The sequence below is a fragment of the Halichoeres trimaculatus genome, unplaced genomic scaffold, assembly GCF_033239565.1.
Source record: "Halichoeres trimaculatus isolate MK-OKI-2021-1 unplaced genomic scaffold, fHalTri1.1 fHalTri1_scaffold_1, whole genome shotgun sequence".
In the NCBI taxonomy this organism is placed as follows: domain Eukaryota; kingdom Metazoa; phylum Chordata; class Actinopteri; order Labriformes; family Labridae; genus Halichoeres; species Halichoeres trimaculatus.
Genome location: NW_027437179.1, coordinates 29,482,712 through 29,510,551, shown reverse-complemented (window position 1 = coordinate 29,510,551; position 27,840 = coordinate 29,482,712). Strand labels below are relative to the sequence as shown.

The following is a 27,840-nucleotide window of genomic DNA, read 5'->3' as shown; positions in this document are numbered from 1 at the left end:
AAGTTTCAAACTGTTGCTGGAATATTTCTGTTTTGGTTCACAGAAAAACAGAATTGGTGTTGTCATGGGTTCTCAGCTGTTGCGGAGACATCCCTGTAATCCTGCTGTGTGTGTATTTCCTCAGTGGTTCAAAATTTCCCCTATTATAGCTGTCAAGACTTTAAAATCTGTGTTTGTTGGTGGAAACAATTGTTCTATGTGGGACATCTAGGCTTTGTAGGTTTCAGCTCTTTTTCCTATTTTTTGGTGACACCCTACTCGTCAAAATATGACACACCTACAGCTCCCAATCTGGATCACAGACTCCCAACATCTTTTATCAACTGAGGCATCTGGAACTACTTTATCACACCAGTGATTTTACTGCCAAGCAATATTAACCAAAGCTCTGCTTATTGTGTGGAATTGTATATGGTGCCTGGAGACATTACTTTATTAAACAGAAGGCATTAGAAGCTTTAGAGTTCTTCAGTAGTCGTATATTTTTACTGTATGATTACTTTGAATAGCCTGAGGTGATAATCAGGGGAAGATGAAGGCCTAGAAAGAAGCATAAAAAGATTAGACCGCACATATAAAGCCTTTCTACTCTTCAGACCGCTCAAAGTGTTCTGCACTAAATCACACTCCACCCTTTTATACACACATTTAAACACACTGATGGTAGAGGCTTTCTTTAAAGGTGCCAACACGTGTTCAGGATCTATTCAGATACTTATACTCTCTCAAAACGCCCTCAGGAGAAATTCAGGCTTCAAGTATAGTTTGACATGCAGACTGAAGGGGCTGGGGATCTATGCGTGGATCTTTCTCTCAGTGGGTGACTGCTTGTACCACCTGAGCCTCAGAACAACATGACTGTTGTCTGCACTCAAACTTATTCAGCCCAATTGCAATTTAAGTTTACAAGCAAAATGCCACTATTAATGACTACTACAGTTTCAAAATGACTCAACTCCTTCACAAAAAGCATCTTTTAGCACTCCACACGTTGCAGGTTTCCAGTGTCTGAAGAAGCAAAGGAGCACCAGAGCATCACCAGGCCACTGCCATGCTTCTCTCCAGGATGTTTACTTTCACATATACCTTATTCTTCCTCCAGTTGTACCACTGATCTGTTGGCCCAAAATGTTCCAGTTTGATCTGATTTGATTGTTTTTTGAGTTTGACCATGTAGGCCTTCAGCCTTCAGTATTTACCTGAAACCTTAGTGACCACTGCCACCAAGTCTTGCTGCAGGTCTTCTGCAATCATTTGAGGGTTTCTGACCACCTGCCTTTTCAGGAATGTGGTGGCAGCGTTTGATAGCTTCCTCTTCCTGCCACGTGCGGGTTTGTGTGGCCACTGTTCCTCCAGCTTTGAACTTGTGAACGACAAGAGACTGAAGCTCAACATATACTGTTGTTGCCTGAAATTTAGTTAAAAGTCATAGTGGTGTCCTTTGAGGGATCGCCATTCAAAAATATCAAACTGTCTTTTCTACTTCTAGATTTGTTTGAGATTATTTGTTACTTTTATTTCAAACAGGTATGATACATTAACACAGGGGTGGCCAACCTGAGGCTCGGGAGCCACATGCGGCTCTTTGCCTTTCAGTGTGCAGCTCTTTGATCCATTGATTATGAGTAGTGGTGTACCAATAAATCTAAATTATTGATATATTGATGTTGTGATCAGTATTGATCAATATTGGATGATGTAATTGATACTTAAGTTTCAGTTTCTTTTCTCTACATCGCACATGCGCTCATAGCTATCATGATAGAAAGATGGATGAAACTTTGTCTCTTCTGCAGTAAAAACAAAAATTTGTCTTTGACACGGCTCTTAGTACGAATTGAAACACGCTTACAAATGCAATAAATGTCACTTCAAAATTTGGAAATCTTTTGATTTTCATCTTATGTCCTTTCGTTTATGTGTGAGAAGAAGTGTGTGTGTGATGTGGCTCTTTGTAGTACCACGGTAATTTTTGTGGCTCTTGGTCTCTGACTGGTTGGCCACCCCTGCATTAACACCTTTACTGTACCAACAAAAAAATCAAGGGAGATGCCACAAAAAGGCCAGATTTAGAAAATGGAAAACCTTTCCCTTAAGTCTCCACAATAAAATAAATTTCTGAAGTAATCCTCTATGATACTGACTGTAGCATTGAGGAAAATGCCTGCAAACGTGGGCCAAAGGTCAGTCGAATGTCAGTCAGTTGTGACGAATAGAAACATCATATTAGAAAACGACTAGTCTCTGTCTCACTCTCGAACACAAGTTTGTCTGTGACAGACTCATGAGAAAGACTGTTTTATTTTCCTGATTTTGTAAGGGATCTGCTCTTTAAACTGTTCCTCCTCCTTTAAGCTATTTTCCAACCAATGAAAACCAGCACACAGCAGTTTCCCGCCACATTGTGCAGGAATGTTTGAGGCAAATTCAGGAATGTAGTTGAGAATGCAGCAACAGCAGAGCTACACTGGGCTGCATGAGGTCATATTTTCTGCTTAAAGCTGCAGCACACGTGCTCTCATCAGCGTCTGTGTACATTCGAAACAGGTGCTTTTGTGTGTGTGTGTGTGTGTGTGTGTGTGTGTGTGTGTGTGTGTGTGTGTGTGTGTGTGTGTGTGTGTGTGTGTGTGTGTGTGTGTGTGTGTGTGTGTGTGTGTGTGTGTGTGTGTGGAGGGGGGTTAAATGTATTACTGGAAGGGAAGACTCAGACGAATGAAGATTTAACACATTTTAATCCTAGTTGATCTTGTTTACGGGAACATGACACATTGTCTTCCTGGATCAAGATCAAGTCTAATTATTCTTTTTACTAAAAACTTTTGCAACTGTGTTTTGCACTTCACTCCTGTGCATTTTCCTGCATACAGATACCCAGAATGTTGAGAAGAAGCTACACATATAAACTTAATGAAATATGGGACTTGAAGATTTGGTGATACTGGATTGTCAAAGGATACCTAGAAAACTGAAGAGGAACCATTTAGACCTGCTGTTGGCTGTTTTCTTTATTGCATAGACTCCAGTTAGATTAAAGGGCTCTACTTAAACCAGATAAAAGTCTCACCTTGAGCTGCCCCTCAGGTGATTGCAGACCTTATCACCTCTCTTGTACTTCAAAGTGCTGCTGTTTCACAGCCCACTACTCCTCCATAACCGGAAACTAAATGCTCTGAAAGGCTACACCCAAACTCCATTATTTATTGATCTACCACCCTGAACCCACGCCATATTTGTGCGGAGGTGGCTTTGTGCTCATTGGTTAAGTGCGAGTGTGGGAAGTGAGACTCACTCGAACTGTGTGTCTATGGTGTGCGAGTGGTTATAGATGAGTGGACATGTCATACCTTGTTTTAAATCTATTTTAGCATCATGGGGTCAAAACACACACCTGCTATTGTTTTTGTTGCTGAGGTGATATTCAGTGGAGTGTGTTTTTGAGGTATGGTGTCTCCATGATGAGTGGGCTGTGGTTCATGTTGGCAAACCACGGAGGCAGAGAAAAAGGAAGCTTTGGGCTAAAAACAGATGGAATAATGAAGTTGTTATGTATCACCAAATTTGTGTGTTTATGGGAAAAGGAGAATGTTAGAGGTGATTTATCACACAAAACGTTTCAAAGCTAGCATCTTTAATGCTGCTGACTTCAGAACAAGTTCACCTCTCTTTGATTGTAGCTGAGTGGGTCCTCCTCCCCCTTCCTCATGCTAACCCTGCCCTCAGGGAGGGTTATGAGAGGGGATGAAAGGGGAAGCACTCCCCCTACGTAAATCATCAAACACATCCTCCTGGCCGGCAGATGTTCGATCATTTGTTGGAGGAAACAAGAATTTCCATGCTTGACACTTCTTTATTAAGTTTGAACTAATTACCCAGTGCTGATATTTCTGCAGGCTGATACATTCATGAGGATTTGTTTGATTAGATCAGAGAGGAATGAACACAGCTTTGGTGTCTTGACTATGGAGGCATTTAGAGTTTAGTGTGCTATATGAGCTACAATTACCACTATGTTTCCACGTTTATAAGTGAACAAGAAGTTTTATTCTTCATTTAAGTGTGAGTCTGTTCTTTTGGGTCTAAACTTTTCCAAAATTGGGACCCACTGTCTGTAAAGTGGGCGTATCCCCATGACTGAGGCCAGCCACTTACTACTACAGTGACAGAGTTGCAAAAGTTTAAGAGAGACGTTGATCATCTACAAAACAGTGACTCAAAGTGTGCCAGGTTATGCTTCAACTGAAGAAGAGTTCTGATGCTACTTTAAAGACAATGACAGTCGATAAACGATAAACGGCTACCAAGCAGCTGAAACTACCACAAGGAATGTTCATCAAAATCAGTTTTAAAAACCATTGAGGCTGATCCTCATTTGCAGTGATGCCGAGATTACACACAAAATTCAAAAACAACATGAGTCAAGAAAATTGTTATAACTACCACAGGAATGAGTAAAAGCAATATGAACAAAATATATGAACTTCAGCTAATTTAAAAGGCCAGAATAAGTACCATGGTTAGCCAACAATTAAAATCAAATGTGGAGTCACAGAGAGAAATGGGGAAAATTGCCAGCCCAAAAAGATTACTTTAAAATGCAGACCATCTGAAGATCTTACTGTGGTCTTCAGAGTTGAAGTCCCTAGTTGAAAGTCACAGAAGTGGCAACAGAGGCTTTGTTTTATTGATTTTTTTAAATTTTGCTTTATTTATTTAATTTTGATGGAGTCTTATGAGCTAATACCAAATAAACTACAAGTTGTCATTAGCTATACTACAAACGTTTGCATGTTGTCCCTGTGATACTCCGGCTTGCTCCAAGACATGCTCATCAGGTTGACATGTGACTCTGATTCCACCAGGAGTCTATTTCTTAGTGTTAGCCCTGTGATAGACTGGGGACCTGTTCAGGGCATGTTTCACCTTGTGCCTGCTGACAGCTGGGATCAGCTCAAAAGCTGGAAAGAAAATGGACGGTTGACACCAGTCAGTTACTTCATCTACTGATAACAAATTCAGTCTGTTACCTTTACATATTATATTGTGAGAGTGTGCAGTAAAATTCGTAGTCTTAATGACCTTTCAAGAGCCAAAGCCAATAAGAAGGCACAGACCACCATCAGACTCCTCAATGATTATATGTAGCATGTTTTCACTGTGTTTTGTGAGACTGTTTTTTTTGTTTTGTTTTGTTTTGCTCGTGATTTGTTCCTGCTGGCTATAGGAAGAATTGCCCCTGGGGGATAATAAAGTTTACATTAACCTTAACCGTTGCTAGTTTCCAGACTCAGTGCAAACACGGCCAGTGTCCAAGCCTGTGCTCCCTTAAATCTAAACCACTTTAGAACTGAGCAAAGCTGTTTTCTAAGTCATGTAATCTCATCATGTACCATCAATTGCACTTTTCCTCATAAATCTCACATTTGATAAAGCATCAAATGCACTTTCACTTTAAAGTCACAACAATTCAAACCTAGTGGTTCTGTAACATTTTTAAGGACGCATTAGTCTAAATTGAATGCTTCCTTTTTACTGCAAAGGGCAGAGACATTTAAAGTTTAACAAACAAAACAGGTTCCCTTTCTCTTAAAAGATGCATATAAATTGGTCATAAGCCAAATTTGTGCAGTTGAGAAGATCCTTCTCTTTAAGTTTTAGGCAAAGTGAATCCTGTACATCCACTATGGTTTCTATAAGACACTCCATTTTAAGTTTGATTCATGGCATACAAGAGGAAAAACTGTATAAGTCTCTGGAACATGATGAAGCATATAACAAAAGTGTCAAAAGATTAACTCAAGAGTGATGCAGAATTGTTTCCAACTATTTGGTAACATTTCCCAGATTTTACCAAAGCTTAAAAGCTCAAAGGACACACCATGAAGCAAGAAAGACCCTTTTTGTAATGACATTTCACGCTCTGCAGTTTCTTTATCAATAAATTCACACAAATTCATAGAATCACAAGAACGAACCAGGAATTAGGTTTGACTAGATGTGATACTTTGCCTCCCTCAGCACACAATCACTGCTGCATCCAGCAGCCATAAACCACGTCACTCTGTGTGGTCCTCTAATTGCACATCAGATGGAGCCAGTCTGCATGATGAAAGCTTGACTTTGCGCTTTGTGCTTTGGTGTCAGTTCTAATATGTAAAGCAGATGTGTGTTTTAATATCAAAGCCCCATCAGTGGTTGTGTAGAGCTGCTAGTTAAATGGCTTTCGAGGTTGGATTCCCACCGGGGCCACACACACTAAGGATGTATTCCTGTAAGACGGCTCCAGTTTTTGTTCCGCTTGCTCAAGAGAAAAAAAAGAGTCAGGTTTGAAGAGTTGCTTCTTGAAAATAAGTAATGTAAGACAGCAGTTATGTGTCAGTCCAGGGTTTAAACCCATGCCTTGTGCTCTTGTTTCTGTGGGAGGTCAGTAATCAGCAGCAGCAGAGAGTTGGCCGTGAATGCACCAGCCTCAGCTTCCAGCTAAAACCTCTTCTATCTGATCAGATCCCAGCCTTGTTTCAGCTACGCTCCTGGATTATAGTTTCATATCAGCCGGAGCCCAACTGATTACAGACACAAACACATTCACACAATGATTACATGCAGCTTACTGTAGGAGTCCATGAAATATCCAGAAATCCTTTTTTTTTAACCCTGCAGTGACTCAAGGTCCTGAAGTGATAAGGCTGTTTCAAAGTGGGAGATGTGGCAGCGATTGTGTTACTGCCAATCCCTTTGAGGTGCTGTCATGGTTTCTGTGTGTATGATTGTGTAAGTGTGTGAGGAGCACGGATCAGCCACTTATGGATGATTTGATCCAAGCTATAGCTGTAACTGGCAGTAAGTTTCAATTCTGGTGTACTATTTATGTTTTTGTGTTTTGTAAATGAGTGACCGCAGGTACAAAGTGGAATTTATGTACTTTAGGTGTGCTGAGTTCACGGTAATTATAGAAGGTTGTTTTTGTTGTCTTTTAAAAGAAACCACTTCTTGATTTCCAACAAAGGTAAACAAAGACAGTTTCTACAGTTAGCCAATGCCTGTCCATGGACAACATGACTACTTAAGGTTGTGGAAGTTCATGCAGAACACATAAGACTTACACCTAGCTGTGATCAGCTGACAGGCTGACGTTTTATTGTTTCCATCCACACTCAACCAATCACAGCTCTTTCTAATGATAAGGCGATGTATTACAACACATCTGCACTCCCACTAATCCCTGCTACACCTACACCACCCACACTCTACTACTGTCTGTTGCACATGGTCTCCTCCACCCCAGCCTCCCCCTATGAAGTCCATATGTATGCATTTACTCATGTGGGGGCTTTTCATTGTACTCCCTGGAAAGCCAAAGCAGGCTGCTTATGAAGCCAAACGATGACTTTGATGTATGGTATTGAAAATAAAATTTGGCATTGAAAAAGGGCTACAAAGGCGCGGTGACTGCATTACCTTTGATTTTAATTGCCATTCTAGCTGTTTTTTCTCAGAATTCTGATTTTAGAGTCAGATTAGGGATCTAATCCTCCTCAGTTGATACAGTATGCATGTCTTGTTTTGCAAAAATAAATGGCAAACAAATATTTCATGGGTCCTCAGAAAAGATGTTTCGAAGCAACTTTTTTACTTGTCATTCAAATTAAGTTTCCAATTTCAACTAGCCGCTAAGTCCATTAGTAATAAAGTAATCAATAGTAATAAAAAACAAGAATAAAATATATGTAACAAGTCTTTATACAGGATCAGTGTTGATGGATGCATGATCTTCATGGGTTGGTTGTGTTGTGCTTGCCAAAGCTAACTGCAGCAGCCTGCACCAGTTCCACTGGTCTTTTGGTTTTGAATTTGTGAATTTTTTCTCCACATGCATAAAGTTTGAAAACTGAAAATCCATGTTTTATTTGACCTGCAATCCCTTATTTCAGCTATCTTACTATAACTGGAAAGACACCGTTGGGTCAACTAAAGCTCACATGTGAAACGCTTAATTTGTCTTGATTTTGGCGCCCCCACTTGAAGTGCTATTTTTGTGGTGGTTTCAAGTAGAAGGTTTGATGTAGCTTTTAAGAGGGTAAATCTTGTCCTGTTTTCTTTTAACAGCCAAATGCATCACTCTTTGTTAAGAATATCACCTTGTCTGACAGCGTTAGTGATGGTTTTGTTTGCATCAGTAGCTCATTTAGAGATGTCAGTTTGCTCATTAGAAATTCCTCACAGAGGTTTTAAGAATGTGAAACACTACATTTATTTTTTAATCACTGTGTCACAATTTTAACTTGAAATGTAAGAAGTTACAGATTTCAGTAAGCTCCCTGAATGGAGGGAACACTGAAAAAGTTTATTTTGATCTGGGCTTTATGGAAATCAGCTTATTCATTGCAGCAACAGAGGTAAAAGGTTGAAAACACCCTAAGTACTCAGCCGTGCTTGAAAGAGTGTAGTAAAGTTGTTGGCTTCAGTTTGTCGGAGCTTTTTACATTACATAAGGCCTCCCCCCCTCCCGCTCTCTTTCATTTTGCACAAAAGATTTCTCCAAACACACACAGACAGACACACTCACACACACGCCATCAGTGCGGCATGGCAGCCGTCCAGAGAGGGGCTCCAGTGTCGCAGGGTTTCAAAGAGCTCTTTGCTTGTTGTCCTTTTGATGCTCGCTCCCCAGCAGCAGTGGAGCAGAAATGCCGAACGTCCAGCTTTGATATGAATTTGTCCCTCATTCTCCACACTGCTGAGCAACTCTTCAACCACACTCACAGAAAGACCTCCTGGTGTTCCACGAACAAAATAATCAGGAATTAAACCCAAATTGGGACTTGGTCTTTTACTTACCAAAGAGGGTTAAGATTATCTTAGAGAGGTTGGTGATGGTTGTAGTAGTTACGTGATGTTAGCAGTGCCAGGTAGTTAGCCGCATTAGCCAAACAGAGAATCCTCCGAAGACTAGACCCTCTAGATTTAGTTTAACTAGGAAGGCTGGGTACTTTGAAGGCGGCAGCCTCTGGACTGGAACACCTTAAACAGTTACTGTCCTATTCATACCTTTGAGAAACTTGAAGGCTGGGTGAAGAAGGCAAAAAATGATTTTCCTGTGTTGACATCAGTGGTTGAAACTCCTCAGCAACAGGTGTTCACTCATGGTGTCCACCAAGGCTCACTGCAGGGTCCCATCTCCTTTTCAAGCTGTCCAAATAATTACATGCCGGGGGAAAAAAAACTGTGAAAAATGGCTTATTTTGATTTGAAAATATTTCTCTTTGGTTAGATTTTAATGTGAATGAATAGATTCTTACACTCCTAATAAACTGGATCAGCCAGTGCTTGCAAAGTATTTCTTTCTGGCAGGAGATATCTTCTGTCTGTATCCATGCTCACGGTTTGTTACATCTCATTCAGACTCTTTGGATCCTTTGAATTCACAGTTCAGCTCTTTGAATTTGTGCCATTTCTAAGGAATGCAGCATTTGTGTGTGAAAACTGTGTGTGTGTGAGTGTCTGCACACTTAGAGCCATGTGTGTGTTACATTCCAGACACTGTTAGAGGTATGTGAATTACGTCTTACAGAGAGAGAATGTGAAGAATCTGCTGCCATGAGAAGGCTGCTGTTGTTTACTGCCACAGAAGTGAAAATGAGGTTCCTGTGTGTGTGTGTCTGTGTGTGTGTCTGTGTGTCCGTGACAGAGGATAATCCACATGGTGCTGTCACTTCCTGGTAGAAAAGGTTCAGACATAGCTGAGTAATAACTTCCAAAGCTTTTCATGCAAGTCAAGGAAGAAGAGACACTTTCTAAAGGGAGGTATTTCATCTTAGTGAAACTTTTTTTAAAAAAAATTAATAGACGTATTAGCTTACACACAACCAAATCACTTACTACTTCAGTTTGTTTAACTGCCTTGTCACAGGCAGCACTTGTGTAAATATCAGCATTAGTGCTGTCTCACAACAAGTTGCTACTAACTTTCCCCGTGTTTCAGTAATGAGCATCTTAAGGCTTAGATGCTCCACATTCAAACAAGGAAGGGCAGGGAGCATCCAGCACAGTCACATCACCATATATAACTTTTTGTATGCAGATGATCAATTATCAAATGAACATGTATACATTGGCCACAAGGAAAGACAGTTTGATGGAACTATGAAAACAAGTTTTGGGGACAAATTAATCACTTCTTTGTTGTGTTTTTTTTTTTTTCTTAATTTTAATACAGTCTTTGCTTTGCAGATTTGGGATATGAGCGATGACGAGAGCATCTGAAGGACAAGAGGAGCAAACCCTGAACCTCTGAGCAACTCAGCACTCCAATCCATGTTTCCGTTTCTTTTTGTCACATTTGTAACAGGGACAAGAAGAGGAAAAAGGTTTCAGGTCAATAGCAAACTCACTAATGAAACTCAGTGAATCAGAACAAAGCATACTCTTAACACAGTCTATTTGAAAAGCTTTAAATTTCTGATTTGTCTCTAATTAGAAACAGGTTTGACCAAAGCACTTGACCTTCATCAGATCAGAGCAGTAGAAAATGAAACACTTACTTTTTTTTGAAAAATTTTCACGTTTTTCGCGTATATCAGAATATCAGAGCTTGAACACTTTCTACATTGTGTTCACCTGTCCTTTTTTTTTTTTTTTTTTTTTTTTTTTTTTTACAAAGAATGTACCTGTTCATGTCACATAATGTCATTTACTCAATATTTAGAGTCTGGGACGAAACGACAGCACTATTTTGTGTGAGAAGATTGTTTTCCTTTAAAACATCACCTAATGTTTACATCTTTGTGCGGTTTGCTCAGGTGTCCTTTTCTGGCACGTAAGGAGATCATGAAACAAATCTAAAAAGACACTTAACTTTCGAATTCATCCATCCACCTTTTCTGTGTGTACAGGAGACTGTAGTATTAAAACCAGCTTTTGTTTATTGAAAGGTCAAAGACCAGCACACAAATGCTGCAGGACTGCAGCCTTTCTCTTGTTTCTGATGTGGACGCACACAATCCTGTTAAAGTATCAGCTGATATCAGACAGAATCCATATAAAATCTGTGTTTTTAAAGTTTGATGCATGCCTGTGTTGGTCTGCAGTTTGCATTGCTTTTCTGCCGTGTCCTAGTTGTCTTATATGCTAATGCAGAATATTTTCACTATAAACTGTCTTACATTCACTTGGATTTGTGTGGGGAGGGTGAAGTGAAGGTGCCCTGTGGGGTTTGTGATGTTTTTATGAATGAATCCATGTCTTGTTTTTATCCAGCAATGTGTGTGTCACATTCCTAGAATTCTTTTTTCACACTCATGCCTTTATCCAGAGTTTGTGAAAGTTCAACTATAAGGCAACCAAGGATCACCATGTCTGTTTGAGTGTTACTACCACTACCTAAAATTCAAATATGATGTTTGTTTGTTTGAGATGAAACTCTGCAGGGCACCTTAAGAGGATTGTGAGGAAATGTAAAATAAAACCACAGAATTCAGATACCCAAGATTTTGACTTTGCTTTCACAACTCTACCTATTGTCCAGCATTTTTCTTTTTCTGTAAGTATTTCACCAAAAACTGGAATAAAAATTTCTTGAATATTTTGTCATTTGCCTCTTATCTCTGTGACAAGTGTGTCATTAATTAATATTGATTTTGATTCATGTTCTAAGTTATGTTTATATTTACCTTTTCTGTCAAGGTCACAAACAAAATGAAAGGTTAACTCAACTGCGTTTAGACTGTGCAGAGGTTACTTCTATGAAGCCAAAGCTCTGTACATTCAGAATGTAGGTTAAGAAATATTTGGCACTTAAAATGTTGTTTGCACATAATGGGAAAACAATCATGATAAAATCCAGATCCTGATCTGGCTATAAAAACATCCTGACATATTTCCCCTGTGTTGCCCCCTAATGGAGAATAGTTTCCTTGAGAAAAACCAGAGTTTGATGTTTATGCAACAGGTAACACAACAGAAAACTGACTACTTATCATTTGGTTTAAAGAGACAATTGAGGTACAGGTGCAGTTTGAGTTCATTAATCTGTAATGATGGCACAAATATTTTTGACACTACTTAGTGATTTATTTTTTAAAAGCCACTGAAAAAATAATAGTACCCATTGTTGTTTTCACAAAATCAAATGTTGCCCTTTTTCTAACTTCACTAATGCATGACCACACAAAAACAGTCACAGTCAGGAAATAGTTTAAAAGCATTTTATTGTTCATCAAGGCTACTTTACGTACAAAAAAGGTGGCCTGCCAAAACCTTTTTAGTAGGAGACACAGAGCCACAAATTTGTCTGTATACAATTGTCTTGTTTTACATAGTACTACTACCACTAAGTACATGCTACTTCCACCTCAAAAAGGAGCTGGAGAAATGTGGCAGAGTCACAGAATGAACCAACTCCTTTTTGATTGATCTGTTCAGTTTTCATGTTTACTTGGTTGCAGATGAGAACATTTCTCCCAGATTAAAGGTATATTAATTTTTTTCTCATTAGATTACCTTTATCAGTTTCATTTTGATGATATAATTTCTGTTTACACAGACCTTAGTTTTTCAAATGTCTGATGGTTTCACTTATTGCTCAGTTCTGATCTCTTGACCTCAAACATATTTTTTTCTGCCAATAAGCCCATAACCAGTGTTGATTTTCATTTATTCATACTTGTTGAAAAAAATATTGGAATAGGCTGGAAAGAGATACCAGACAAGTGGCAAAACTTCTCTCTGCTAATCTCTAAAAACACCACAAAATCCATCACTAGTGAAACATTGGAGCGCAGGTCTTATAAACTGCAGAACATCAGGGATCAGTGGAAGTAGCGACTGTTACCGACACACTGGTATCATGGTTTCATACGTTTACTGTGTTCCTGCACTTGAACCTTTACTCTAACACAACAAACTCTATAAACAAAAAAGATCAACTTTTTTCACAAAAAAGAAAAATGCAATGATTACAATATAAGGACAGGGAAAACCAACAATTAAATAGCTACATATCATTAACAAATTAATTGTTCCTCAAAAAATACCTACGATTTTTTCTCTGTACATTCGTTACGCACAGCGTAATGATGGTCTTATAGTTACCTATTATAAAAAAGTATTTTTTTTTATTAAGTGATTTTCCTACAGTGTGTAGGGAGTGTGTGCCGAAGCAGAAAGAGAGCCTCCTACCTACAGGGTGGTAGTGAAATGATAATGAGAAAGAAGAATAATAGAAAAACAAAATCCTCTGGACACTGAGCCCTTTCTCTCTCCTGATTTTTTTTTTGAGCATGCTGTTAATATCATCTGAGAGGAAGGGGGGGCAGCACTGCGAGGCCTGGAAAAAAATCACGTTCAGTGGCAGCTGAGCGTCACAGGTTCACAGGTCGTACTTACAGAAGCTCAACTTCAGTAGCTTTGCCACCCCCAAAAACCTGCCTGCTATGAAAAGATAAAAAAACATCATCCATCCTGTCACTAAGAGCACATTTTGATCAATTAGCACATACTCCTCAAAGAACTTCACCTGGCGGTTGCTTTATCGAACTTTGACCATGATCTCTGGTTCTGTCACATCTGTTCTGATAGCTGAGGATGGAATGTGTGGTCATGTTAGAGCATGCCTCCGTTTAGAGAACCCTGTGACAGATGTTCTAATCCAGCTTTATAAAAATGAACTAAAGCAAACTAATGACCTCATTATCTTTTATCCTCTACTAACTTTACTACTTTTCTCACAGCCACCTATAAAAGCCCCCAGTTCTCTAAATTCTTTGCTCTGAGTGTCCTCAAACGTGTCAAAGCTTTAACATGTCTTTGTTCCTTTTTCATGTGTTGCTGATCATGGCCATTTCTTAGTTATATGGAGATTGTGAGTGTGTATGAGGCCTGTACAAAGTTCCCTATAGGAGGAATGTTTGCCACCTTGGCGCAGGCTCTTCAGAGTAAAACTTGTTCTCTTAAACTGCAGCAGTCGAGCTAAATTGCAGCTACAACACCATGTGTTCAGAGCAAAAAAAGAGGCATTGAAGTATAAAAAATGTCTGGGCACCAAAGTCAGGACACAAAAAAGTCAAATTTAGCTCCAATCAAACACATCATGTGTCCTGAACGCATCATGATTCTGAACTGTGCCGCACAAAATACTTAGTTTAGTGAAACAGTGCAAGTGGTGATATTTCAAAACAGGATCATGAGAATGACGCGTTCAAGAACAGCAAGACTAATTTGTGCCCATTTGGTGTCTCAGCTCAGTCACGCTATAGGTTGTAGCATCCTGTACCACCGATGGATCAACATCTTTTAAAAAAAAAAAAACCTTTACAAGCTGCACATCCAAAGCGACCTCAACACTGGAGCTGAGGAGGGGGCTGGGAAACGCAGCTCTCATCGTTAACACAGAGCCTGTCCGGAGGCTGTCCCACATTAGATGTTTGTTACCATACTGATATTAATGGAAAACAATACAAAACTGTAATATAACAATAACAACAATAACATGGAGTACAACTGACCCAGCAGTGAGTGTATAGTGTCTATGTCTGTTACTGACGATGAAAGAAGTAACAACTAACGTCTGAATGAAAAGGCTAATAGTTAAGATTGAAATGCTTAAAAACATTAATAGATACCAGCTATTAAAAAAAAACAGGAAGTAAAAACAAAAACATGCATGTGTAAAAGCATTAGTTTACCCTTCAAACCTTGAAGAAAATCTACCAAACCACAGAGTGAAGGAGAGGGAGGGAGAATAGAGAACATAATTACAACACCTGTGTTCAAAGATGCACAAAATCAAAGGTGTGTTTGAAGAGATCCGAATAATCTTCTCTCCCCCAGTCGAGAAACAGACTTTTTTTTTCTTTCTTTTCTTTAACCACAGAGTGACATTTAGCATCATCTACCCTCCTGATTGCTGTCAGAAGGTACATCAAAGCTCGTTCAGAGCAAACTATTTGAGACTGAGATGGATGAGAGGACTCCACAGAGTGAAACAGATCCGCTTAGTATGATTTTGAACATTTGACGTGTCTCCTACGAAAACATGTTTTTCTTGGCTGAAACCGCTCACAGACAATTCGGTATTTTGTTGCTGGATCAAAATCTGCTCGTAGTGAAGTATGGCTAGGTGTTAACCATGCCAATTTGCAAACACACTGCTTCTACATACATTTTTCTACACCTTTAATAGCATTTTCTTGACAACATCTTAAAATTATGGTGACTAATGTTAGATGTGTCTCATTCTTGACAGTTTTATAAATAACTCTGAAACTAACTCATCTCATCCTAAATATACGCACCCAATACAGATGTTTCTTTTTTTAATAAATGTGTAGGAAATGAATGCATTATAATGTGTTGGTTTGCTTTTCCATCAGGGTCAGACTGACCACCAAAAGCTGGATTATATCAGATTAGGTCAAAATGAGCTTTTTCAGTCCCAGTGTGCAATGCCAGATTTCCATACTGACACTCTTCTACTCTCAACAGCACAAGTGCAAATCAGACCGAGTCAGTCACCGGAGTGTGCACATGCAGTAACGGCGCCACCAGAACACTCAGGCTGGCCTCAAAGTTGAGAGAATGAAAGATGTTAAAACAGAAAGTGGAGATGACATGACGGCTGGATGTTGATGTTTTGTTTTGTTTTCGCCGGGCACAGGTAAACGTCAGTGTCTGAGGTTTCTTTGGTAGCACAGTCAGGTGTTTTTCTTTTGTTTTTGTGTTTTTTATCCAAAGTGTTTCTCGCTTATCTTTTCTTTCAGTTATCGGGCATCTCATGAGGCAAAAAGCAGTACACAAAACTACTGTTAAAGAAACAAAGAAAACAAAGAAGAAAATTAATAATTAAAACCACTCCGTTCTCTCCTCTCTGTATGTACATATAACTACAGACACTTGCTCAGCTCCAAGCTTGACACGCAGGGGTGATGAGTGATTGGAAGGAGCGGCTCGATGCTCCAGTCAAGTCCCAAAGTCGAACCCTCAATGTTCATTACTGATTATTGTCCGGCGTTGACAAACCAGAGCACAAAAGGGGAAAAAACAACCAGGTGTTATTGCTGGATTGATCCTCTATGAGTGCATAGAAACCGAGTGCAGGATTCAGGGGTTTGGGGTGTTTTTAGCAGACCAGCAGGCAGGCATTCCCTCAGGGATGCTGGTGACAGAACATTTGACAGGGGCATTACAGCGGGGTTGATTTTGAGGGCTGGGGATCAAAACCTCCGAAACCCGTCCTCATTCATGACACCAAAGAAGGGGAGTGGTTGTGATTGACCATGCGACTGTCGGGGGAGGAGTTTGGGCTGCTGCCAGACGACGAGGGACTCCCCTTGTTCTTAATCTGCAGCCAGGTCTCGCCCAGGGCCTTGGCAAAGTGGTCGTCAACGGACCCTGTGATGGACACTGAGTTGGTGGCAGTAGGCTCAGGCTCCTTGTAGTTCTTCCCCAGACTGCGGCGGAAATGTTCCTCAATCACCGGGTCACAGGCTGTGTTGGCTGGAACGAGACGGAGGGAAGAAAGAGTTTGGTTCCCATAATGAAAAGAGAAACATCTCTTATACCCACTTGCGTAATGGTTGGTGGGTATTTTACTGCCTAGCATCGGTTTAAACACTGGTAATGTGCATTTTAGGTCAATGGAAAAACATGCTCTCCACTTTGTCATGGCAGTTTTTTCTGTATTAAATCACCGTTTTAAATTTCACTGCTAACCTCGATGAGATCATAGGGATTTCAATTGGATCATAAAAGAAGCCACAGTAAAGATATCATCCCACAGAAAACATGACAGACACTCACAGACAGGAGGAGTAAAACAGACGAGTGTATGGCTGAAACCACAGCTGACTTTTACAGCGCAGAGATAAATCAGTAAATAAAGCTTCCTGGGGCTACATCACTGTTTATGTGTTATACAAGTCAAATCTGAGACTCCCTGACAAAATACTCAATGTTTTTGTTGTGCATCTCTTGTCAAGTTTGCTTGAATCAGAAGACTGAGGAGGTTTTTCTCCAAAGGTTTAAATGAAGACTTGCTTTCTGCAATCTGAACTGTTTGGAAAATGAGTTTGTTTCAAAGATTATCTGCATTTTTTTTTAGCCTTAATAGATGTTCCTAGGTAAAAATGAAAAGGCTGGGATAGAAAGAAATCAGATGAACTCACTGTTGATTCTCCTGTAGTTGTTGGTGAGACTTGAGCAGCCGTTGTGAGAAACCGGACAGTGAGACAGGTTGCAGTTACGGTTGTTGGCTGGGGCACAGGTAATCACCGAAGGACGATTCTGAAAGGCAAAAAAATAAATCTGAACATATTCATGTGAGGACGGCAGACCAAAGAGATGTTTGAAGTTTGGGCGAGTATGTGAGAATGATTCAGTGACCACCATTTGGCTAACACGCCGTAAAGGAAATTTCTACCCTCCACTAGCCGAGGAGCCCGGATAATGAAAGCACATTAGTCACATCATGGGGAGAGACCTACCAGAGTTGAGGTTTAAAAAGTCAGTATTTACAAGAAGCAAAGAAACAGGATATGCAGCTCACCTGCTGGCGCTCCACGGCGCTGACTGTGTGCGGCACTGTGGCCATTGCTGCTGTACTGCTGCGTGCCGACTCTACCACCATGCTGTTTTTGGTGAGTGCCAGCGGCTGGTCCATGCCGGCTATGCTAGCCAGGTGATGGTGATGGTGGTGGTGAGCGTGGCTGTACAGGTGGTTGCCATGGACTCCCAGAGCGCTGGGCACCACCACGCGCTCAATGGGGCTCCGACTGCGGTCCTTGGAGAGGGGAGAGCTGCGGTAGTCTCCGTTAGGTTTCCTGGGAAGCAGAGGGAAAGACAAGTGGTAAATATAATTATATTTGGATCAGGGCCTGATATCACTTTCCTGATTCTAAATCCAGTTACAGGACTGAATGAAAATACTTCTTATACATGAGCCATTCTGGTTCAGCTTCCAAGAAAACTCTTGCCATAACATTTTGGTATTTAAAAGATAAGGAAGGTCTGGTGACAGATGGAGTTTTTGAAGTCATGTTGATAATTTAAGCTGCAGAGAGAAAAGTTGAGACATAGAGATAAAAGGGGGCACGCAGGGGGAGGGGGAACGAGACAAGCGGGGAAAAGAGGAGAGATAAACAGTAGAACTATTGTAAATGGGGCTCTGTGTCAAACAGAGCAGATACCAGCAGAAGCTATTAATACTGACCTCACACACTCACACACAGAGAAAGTTCTCTGGTTGCCGGAGGGTTTGATACGACAAACACAAGCTTTCATACACACTAACTCTAACTTCTGTGAAGTCAAAAAAGAAAAGTCTTCACACTTTATCCAACGGGGATGAACTCCAGACTGATCCCTGCACAGGAGGAGAATCAAGGAACCAGGTTCAGACTGATATACAGCTTCCCCATCATATTGTTGATCTTATCTCCAACCAAAACAATCAAAGCACAGATAAGAAAAGACTATTGCGTAATGACCCTTTAATTGAAGACAGACTTTGGACTTCTTTAATAGCACCCACAGCTAATCATACTAAATGTTTGATATGTAATGACACAGTGGCGAACACTGTGTGCACATGCTTCCACAGGTAGCAATTATTTTTTGCTCTGTACGTCAAATGTGGTCTGTGTTTTCTGTGTGTGTGTGTGTGTGTGTGAGTGTGTGTGTTCGTTCAAACACCCTACCAGCAGCCCACAGCCCGCCTACAATTTGAGGCCCAGTTGCAGGAAGCAAGATTTACTGTACTCGCCTCTCACTCTCATCCCTTTCCTCCAACTCCTTCCCACAAGCAAACACACGTCCATTCAAAAACCAGCGCAGTGAAAAATACACTGTGTGTGTGTGTGTTTGTGTGTAGTCCAGGGGGAAAAACATCACGTTTACAATGAGGAAGCTGCACTCATCCGTTGACAGAATATATTAAATTCCCCCTTTTGATTCTTCAGCAGTTCCTGTGTGGAGGCATTTTCTCCCCCATGTGAGAAAAGTCTGGGGGAAGAATTAGAATGAGAATACACAACAGGCCCGAGAGTGGAAAAAAAAAGCAGCAGCCTTTTAAAGGTTTGTTTGGATGCACAACAACAAGTTCAGGCAAACAGTTGTAGATCCATGTGACCAGGCAACCTGACTGCTGGGTCAAGCATCTGGAGCCCACAGCAGCGTCCTGCACAAATAAACAGTGTCCACAGAATACAGGAGAGGAAGGAGGGGGGGTTCTGAATGTGAATGGTCTGGACCTCTACTATAAGAAAGACTCGGGTCACTAGTTTCCTTCATTTGTGCCGAGAGCTTACATTAGCAGGGGACCCCCCTTCTTCTTTTTTCTCTCTCTTTGTCTCTCCTTCTCTTTTTTCTCTTCCCAATCGACAGCAAACTTCCTGAGGGTCGAGGAGGGAGAGACTTGGCAGCACTTTTACAGAACCTAGCCGACAAGCTTTGATGTTTACACTTCTGTTTTTCACTTTCAATGCAGGTCATATATAAAAATTAAGCTGCCACTTTTTAAAGTCTTCCCATTTTAAGTCTGATCACAATAACCCCTGGTGTACCCAGAGCTAATTTCATGTGCACTCCTATGGGGAAAGTTAACTTCAGATCAAACTCTACCGACCAAAGCCTTCCTGTATAACTTTGTTATCTTCAAATATAAACAATCCCTTGATTAGCTCAGAGGCAAAAAGATAAAACAGCTCTCCCTCTCTCTTCCTCCCTCTCCCTGTCCCAGCAGCTGGGTCTTGAGTTAGGTTGTGGAAGTTGTTCCAAACTTTAATCATTGCCAAAGGGCAGGCATGCCCACATCCTCACACAAGAGGGGCCGTCGCAGGAGCCAGCGAACGGGATCAACAAATCCGACCAATGAATGGCGTGGCTGTTGAATCCACCGCCGCCCCCGCCTTCCCTTCGCCTGATTGCCCACCAAACTCTGGACCGCGTTTCATGCCAGGGATCAGGCATTGAAAAACCCACCCTGTGTCTTTGTCTCTCTCTTACTCACCTCTCAATTATCACTGGGGTCACAGCTGGGGAGAGAGGGAGAGGATGCAAAGGGCGGACAGTGAGGGGATGGGGGAGATAACAAGGGCTGGAGCTGAAGAGAGAGGGTCGCCAAGTCTGGGGCTAGAGGAGAGGATGAGAGCTAAAAGTGGGAGAGAGGAGGGGAGGGGGAGGGAGACGGCTATTGAAGAGTAAAGAACTCCTGGCACTCACAGGGGGTACAGGGGGACACACTGAATAGAAGGCAAAAGAGGCAAAAGGAGTGGACTGTGCTAAAAAGACAGGGGAAGAGGTTGGGGACGCAGCTTAATCTTATTTCACAATAAATGTTCACTGGGTTACTAATCACTCTTGGACCAGGCTCCAGTGTGGAACAAACAGCACACTGCAGAGCACAGGTTTGCACCAAGGACAGACTGATAATGTGAAAGTTAGATCCGGGCGTCTGGAACAAGCTGCGGTTTGGAACAAATTTCAAAGTTTCATGGAATCAGAAAGGCACGTGCATTTTGGTCCCACTTATTGGTTCATGACAGCGAGGAAAGCCTTCACGGATTAAATCTCAGTAAGAGTCTTAATGAAAACGTCAAGTTTTCTCATCTTCCAGGATCTGCAATGATGCTTTAAAACTTCACAGGTAGGCCTGGGATGATAGTCAATAAATCAATTAATCATACGATAAATGAAATGAACTCAATTATTTTGCTGGCCTCAATATATCACCATGTACATGCTTGTTTTCCTCCTCCTTTTCCTCCAAACAGGCTGAATAATAATAATAATACATTCTATTTCAAGGCGCATTTCAAGACACCCAAGGACTCAAAACATGGTTTAAAAACACTTGAACAAAAATTAAAAAAGAAAAATGTAAATAAATATTTATAAAAGTTAAAAAGAAACTGATAAAAAGATCAGATGGATGACAGTCAGGTTGAGTAGGCAAGGTGGAATAGATGGGTTTTAAGGCAGGATTTCGAAATAGTCAATGAGTCAATGTCACAGATGTCCGGTGGGAAGAAGTTCCAGAGGCGAGGAGCAGAGTGACTGAAGGCTTTGGACCAGAAAAATGACAAGAGGGTAGGGATGGATACCGAATTAGGTATTTTTATAGGTACAAACCGAATTGTGGCAAAAGTACCAGGTACCCGTTCATGCAAAATCAGGTATCTAAATGCGATTTCCATGCTAGACATGAACACGGCATTGCAAGGCTATATAGTTAAGAATTAGTATGTTAAATTGATTTTTTAAAATATTTTATTATTGAACAAACTGATATTTTTCACCACATATACATAAGAAAGTACAGAAAATTGGTACCATTGAGTATCGGTACTGATTACCAGGTACCAAGCATTGGTACCTTATCGTTTGAAATGTGAAATGGTTCCCTCTGTTATCGCTCTCAGCACTTGGGCGTGTTTGTTCTACAAAAGAACAAATTTTGTTGCATTTCAAAGGGTGTAATGCATTATTATGATATATTATTTTTATGTTTGTGGTTAATTTGGTCTCAAAATGATATTGTTAATAATACTGTTTATCGCCAATAATTGTGGGATACATCGTCCAGCAAAATTTGTTATCAGCCCAGGCCTAGTCACAGGTGATGCAGCCTGTCAACAAAGTCGCGCATAAGTGCTTATGGCTTACTTGTTTTGAAAAGGAGAACCATGTGAATGACATTCAGAACAGACAGCTTGACACAATAAAATAGAGAGCAGATCTTATTACGATCTATTTGATTGTACCCTTCAAGAGTCAGGCTTATGCACAGCCTGGCATTAGCAGTAGCCACAGCGGTCAATGAGCACTGAAAGATCCCATAATTTAAAAACCAAGAGGGTCCAACCCATGATACATAAATGATATAGTCATATATCTTGTTCTGTATTACAATACTCAGATCTGTCATTTAGTAAAGGCTTTTCAGGAATCATTCACATGACACCGTCTTGTAGTTGACCTCAAGTTGCAGATCACATCTTTCCCTGTTGGAACGGCTAAAACAGAAGAGAAAGAAAAGTTTCTGTCAAAGAGCACTGGCACCGATGAATCCAGGGCTAAAAATATGTTTGAGTTTTCAAAGATGAGCCAGGTTTAGCTCTGTCGATGTGGTGAGTTTGCTCTATTCTGTTCTGAAGCAAATGCACAGAGAGAGCTATAAAGGGCTGTTCCTCAGTTCTCACAATTGTGCTCCTAACTCTTCAAATAAAACCTCACTACAAATCTTTGGTTGGGCAGACGTTCATATCCTACTTCTTTGAGAAATAAATAAAGGGCAAGAAGAGAGGGAGGGCAAGAGAAAGAGAGATACACACAGGAAACATCTGGGAAGAATCAGGGTGTAGAGAAGACGACAAAAAACAAAAAAGGCAGAGGAGGATGAAGGCTCGACCGCAGGTTACAACCAGGCCCAAGCTCTGCGAGGTCTGCAGAAAGCCACAAAATATATATTTACACACACACACGCAAATACACAGACACACACACAGACACACACACAGAAAGTGAGCCATGGGCATATCTAGGCTATGTATAGTGTACACAAACATCTCAACACAGTTTGCTCTGCTCAATCCAAGTTTTAGTAGCTGACTGACGGAAGTTAGCAAAACTGTTTGTACCCTCTGAATGAAAAAGTGAAAACTGAAATGAAATGCAGCATTACAAAGTTCATTTACAGATTTTCTTCTCAGAAACTAACAGATCTACCCTGCCAAAGAATAAGCTTTGGCAAAGTCTTCTCGTAAAATTGCTGAAGTTTGTTAAATGATGTTGCAAGCTATATGCTGAAAACTTTTCTCAAACATTTCCCAACACTGCTCTTGTAATTCTCTTCGATTCCCACTCCTGTAGGACACAAATCAAGCACATATCAGACAGCTCACTGTCTACTGTGTGCAAGAACTGGAGAAAATCCTCTGTTATCAAAGCTGGGACCAATCGGATATAGGAATAACCACAACAAGATGGCAAAGAAAACAACATGTGAACACACAAACACACAATGAGAGACAAAAAAAGCTCCCACATGCTCTCCCTCCCTTTCCTTCATGCTCACACACACACACTACATAAATAGTCTCATGTAAAACAAGAGGGTTACAATGACTTCACCAGGCCTGGCTACGTTCTCACACACACACACACACACACACACACACACACACACACACTCTCTCTTCTTGCTCTTATTTTCTCCCCAGTTGGGCCATGGAGAAACTTCCATGAGAACAAGTTACAGTTAAAGTTCCCAGTAGAAAGCAGCTGCACTTTCTATATCCTCATGTATGTGATAAGCCTTTAGCTTGTGTCTGTTCACAATCACCATCCAGAGAAACGGCATTAACATAAAAATACAAAATGCAGATGATGTGCTATTGTGAACTACATGTAGCTGGATATAAAGCGAGCACTTCTCTAAAATAACTTTCTCACACAGGACTTTGTTCTTTGTACTTGCTCTTGTGACTTATTCTCCAGCAAGAGATGAAACAGCTGAGCAAGAGGACTTTTATTCTGGCAGGTCCACAAATGCAGAGTGGCGGGCAGGCGGGCAGGCAGCAACAAGCTTCCAGCCCGCAGGCTCCAGCGGACAGGATAAGGCTTCTTTGTTCAAGACTCCTCCTACTCCTCAGAGAAAATGAGAAAGTAGCCCCTGCAGCCTGACAAGGAGCCCACTCAGCATGCACACACACACACATACACACAAACAGATGATCACACATGGGAAAGCACACACGACACGACACATGTGCATACCTGCAGAAACACATGCAGAGTCAGTGTTGGCGAGAAGCTGGTATGTGTGTTAGAGTTTGAATGTGCATGAAAAGCATGATCTGAAAAGAGAGACTACGTGTAATGAGAGGGAAAAACATATTTTATTACTGTCCTGCATTGAAACAGAAGCTGCAACTTAGTTCAAAAAGTTGCCTTTCTTTTACCTTCCTGACTTTACCTTGTTATTGGATAACATCTGAAACCTGAGCTTCCTCCTTCATAGCCCCACCCCAAGTCTGTGTGTGTCTGTGGCTGTCTAAAACTCACCACAACACGACTGAACTTACTGAAAAGGAGAGGTAAGATGAAAGCTTATTCGAAAGCTGTTAAAGCCAGAAGCACACAAGAAAACTGTCATCAGTCAAACAAAAAACACATCCCTGACAAGAGTTTGAACACAAACGCTTCTAAACACGCAGGAACAGTTGAGCAGTTGAGTCGAGCAATCAGTGCAGACAAAAAAAACACACACACAGAAGCAGCCAGTACAATCCAAATGCTAGAACGGTGTCAGATAACCATCTCTGGACATTTGAACTGTGTGTGTATGTGTGTGTGTGTGTGTGTGTGTGTGTGTGTGAGAGAGTAAGTGAGATGGGGGTTGCAGGAGTTCACTTTCTGGTTTTGAAACCAGCTTTTCCCAAAAAACTAAATCCATCATTTTCAAATTAAACCTAATCACCACTTCTAATCTCTGCCCCTAAAACTGAGAGCTGCTTTAAATGGAGCAGAACAGCTCTCTCACGTTAAATGAAGACAATTTTCTCAACAGTGTGTTCTCTTCGAGTTGTTTTTCCCTCTCTATTTTTAACTTTTCCTGCACAGACAACCGATAATTCTCCACGTCTGTGTAATCACTGTGCTTTGGACGAGCAAAACAGTTCAAATGAGGAGGAAAAGTTTTCAGGCGCTGACTCTGACTGCAGGTTTCAACATGTCTCAGCAGTTACCTTTGCCAGGGGAAGAGTGCCCTCTGAGAAAAACCTCAAATTAAACGACTAAAAATATGACACATTAAGGATGGCTCTGGGGTGAACAGGTTTCAGAAGATGAATAAAATACAAGTTTAAGTAAAAACCCTACATTTAAAGTCAAGTTGCAGCATGTTGATTTGCAATTTACTTTTTTCTGAGAAGAGATTCACCCATAGCAGCTCGAGTCAAGTGGCTTTAGGGTCATAATTAAAATGATTAAATAAAGAGATTATGGCTTATCACGGGGTACCTAAAGGAAATAACCATGGTACAATGAGCAGTTTGAAGTCTTTAACATATATTTATTTTTACTGAACCTAAACAAAAGGCTGCATTTAGACTCTTTGGAAAAAGCTGCAACACCAGCTGAAAGCTGATATGACAATAAGTCCCATTGTCTGACTTACAAAACCCGACTCATGATATACGAGTAGGAGAAGTTGCTTATCAGAGTACGCAGAACTTAACCACAATTTGCAACTCAAATATCCCTCAAAGAGCGAGAAACAACTGATGCAACAAAAACTGAACACTGAGTGGGGAGCTGGGGTTTACTGCCATGGTAATTCTACCACCACTGACACATCCATAACGGAAAAGCAAGATGACTCTGCACAAATGTCAAGACACACAAGCTAATCCTTTGTTATCTGAGCCCAGGCGGTCACAAGATGAAGGAACAAAAGACCCTTACCCCCTCCCCTCCTGTGCCACGAGGGCAACTTAATTTAGAAGTCAGGGATTTGTACCTGTATCATAAGATCAGTAAGAAACAACAATAACGCACAAATAAAGACAATTTGCAATCACTCTTGTTGTTGGTACACGCACCAAGAAAAAGCTATTAACTTGAAAGAACAGGATCCTTTTAAGGATGCTGAACTCTATTTTTCATCATTTTATGCTGCTCAGTTATAAAACAACTGCTTTACAAATTAACTCCAAATCTAATTTTGCAAGCAAAGATAAAATGTGCATTTAGCTTTGTTTTTATGTACTGATACATTATTTTCTCAGAGGACATCTTGTTGTATCTGGGTGTTTAAGCATGCACATAACACTGTCAATAAAATCATGTTGTACTCTTAATCCAAAGCTACAAGTACACTGATTCTTCCATTGTGTCACCTCACAGCCATGTTGACTGACAACACAAGGTGCAGTGAGGACATAGAAGCAACAGCTATCATTAATTTATATTATTAGTGCTATTTTCAGCAACAGCAGCGACATACTGCTAAGAATTAGCATGCATTCAAAACTCCACAGCTCCACCTAACACCTCCTTGACTGTCTCTGCAATAAATAGCAATGGCTGGAGTCCCATGACTGACTCAGTAAAACCGAGCAGGGTGGGGGTTGAAGGGGAGATTCTGGCTCTAACTTCCACCGGCCCTAGCATACCTTCCCCGCCAATCAGCGCTCCAGAATCTCTGGAATCTCTGGAAGTGGGAATGTGGGAACTTTAGAGATGTGAGTAATCTTGTGTTGTGCAGTCCCTGTTTCCAGGCTTACAGAGTTCTGCAGCTATAAGGAGAACAGTGTGCAGCCAGCTAAAGCCGGTGGAGCAGCCTGGAGCCTCAAAGTGGGACTTCTGAGAAAGTGTCTGCACAGCTTCCTGCTAAGACACAGCCTGCAGAAAACACTTGTTATAGAAGTGTTAAAATACCTTCGTATGAACACAGTGAGTGTTGTATCAGTGCGTACATGTCTGCTCCAGAAAAATGCAGCAGATAGAGAATTGAAGATAAGCATCCACAAAATTTCTCTATCTTCATCATTTCTTCAAGGCTTTTATTAGAAGTGCCACACCACCTCTTCCCTGGTGGAACAGAAATGAGGGTTTCTCAGGGTCCACACTTACAGCTGTGCAGCAAACAGTCGGCTCATCTTCGCCACGTGTTCATTGTCGTCCATGTCGCTGTCCCCCTGGTCCCCGCTCAGCTTCCTTTTGGTCGGGCTGATTGGAGGAGGACCTGTCCTGTGGCTGCAAAGGGAGGAGGAAGATGAGGAAGATGACGATGAGGATGAGGAGGAGGACGATGAGGACAGGGACAGGGATTGGAGTCTGGGGTCGCCCCTCAAAGCTGCTTCACCTGCGATAAAAAGAAAAGGAGATATAAGAATCAGAAGAGATAAAAACTCATTGTAATAAAAGCAACAGAAACTACTTTTGACTGAGAATGAACCTCTTTCAACTCACGTGCTTAAACTTTCAGCTAAGAGCTATGCCATGGATGTAAATGATGGTAATTACTCAAAATGATGTTACTTTTAAGTAGAGGGTGACTGCTTTATTGCCACTTTTAACAAGTTGACCACAGAAACGACTTCAGGACAGTGTGACTGCACAGGCTGTGCTGCAGCTCAAACTTAGGATTTTGTTGAGAGTTTGCTGAGTGAGGCATAAACCTCTGGCATAAGCAGAGGAGTATCTGGTTAGGAATGTTTTGGAAGGAATAGTTGTGGATGGGTTCTGCATGTGTGTGTGTGAGTGGTGTGAACTATTCCTCTCTCTGTGTCTCACTCTCTGTGCTTTCCTCCAGTCTTGTCCTGATACAGTAGGCCTTCAGAGTCCACACTGAGTGGGAGTAAGAGCATAAGAGAATCAGGAAAACTACCACTGGCTCAGCCTCAGCACGGGGACTTTCCACTGCTTTGCCGGCCTGATGTAGTGGTCTGATTTTACCCAAACAAAACATGAAGAGCAAAGCTAAAACTCAGGTTGCATCTTACAGCTCACTCCAAAACTACCAGCTCTTTAACTGGCAATGTATCACTTTACTACTGCTCCCGTCCCTGCAATGATTTTGCTTTTAGATTCTACTTCCCAGATTTAATAAGTGAAAACTTGATTTTAAATACATTAAAATTGAAATTAGTTGCATATTATAAGACTTTAAAAAGTCTCAAAGTCCCTGTAATATTTGTTTATTGCAAAAAGTCTGAGCTGCCTACAAGAACCATGTAACAACAGTGAAAATTATTTCTAATTCAAAGCAATAAAATGTTGGTGAAAAACAGTTTAAACTGAGAACTAATGATATAATGAAGTCACTCAGAAGGTTTTAGCTCTAACACA

The 27,840-nt window shown here is 40.9% G+C and overlaps 2 protein-coding genes across 4 annotated transcripts in view; one reads left to right on the top strand and one right to left on the bottom strand.

Annotated features, from left to right (window-relative positions):
- Window positions 1-11,581, top strand: part of atg7 (ATG7 autophagy related 7 homolog (S. cerevisiae)) — a 65,484-nt gene extending 53,903 nt beyond the window's left edge. For both annotated transcript variants that reach the window (XM_074679398.1, XM_074679389.1), the window contains exon 19: window positions 10,228-11,581. In XM_074679398.1, coding sequence (XP_074535499.1) covers window positions 10,228-10,260 — 33 coding nt within the window. In that variant the 3' untranslated portion in view covers window positions 10,261-11,581. The remainder of the gene's footprint in view (window positions 1-10,227) is intronic.
- A 622-nt stretch (window positions 11,582-12,203) lies between these two features.
- Window positions 12,204-27,840, bottom strand: part of vgll4b (vestigial-like family member 4b) — a 38,489-nt gene continuing 22,852 nt past the window's right edge. For both annotated transcript variants that reach the window (XM_074673507.1, XM_074673496.1), the window contains 4 exons: window positions 26,623-26,854; window positions 17,537-17,810; window positions 17,157-17,274; window positions 12,204-16,488 (listed from right to left, as the gene is read on the bottom strand). In XM_074673507.1, the coding sequence (XP_074529608.1) occupies window positions 16,232-16,488; window positions 17,157-17,274; window positions 17,537-17,810; window positions 26,623-26,854 (881 nt within the window). In that variant the 3' untranslated portion in view covers window positions 12,204-16,231. The remainder of the gene's footprint in view (window positions 16,489-17,156; window positions 17,275-17,536; window positions 17,811-26,622; window positions 26,855-27,840) is intronic.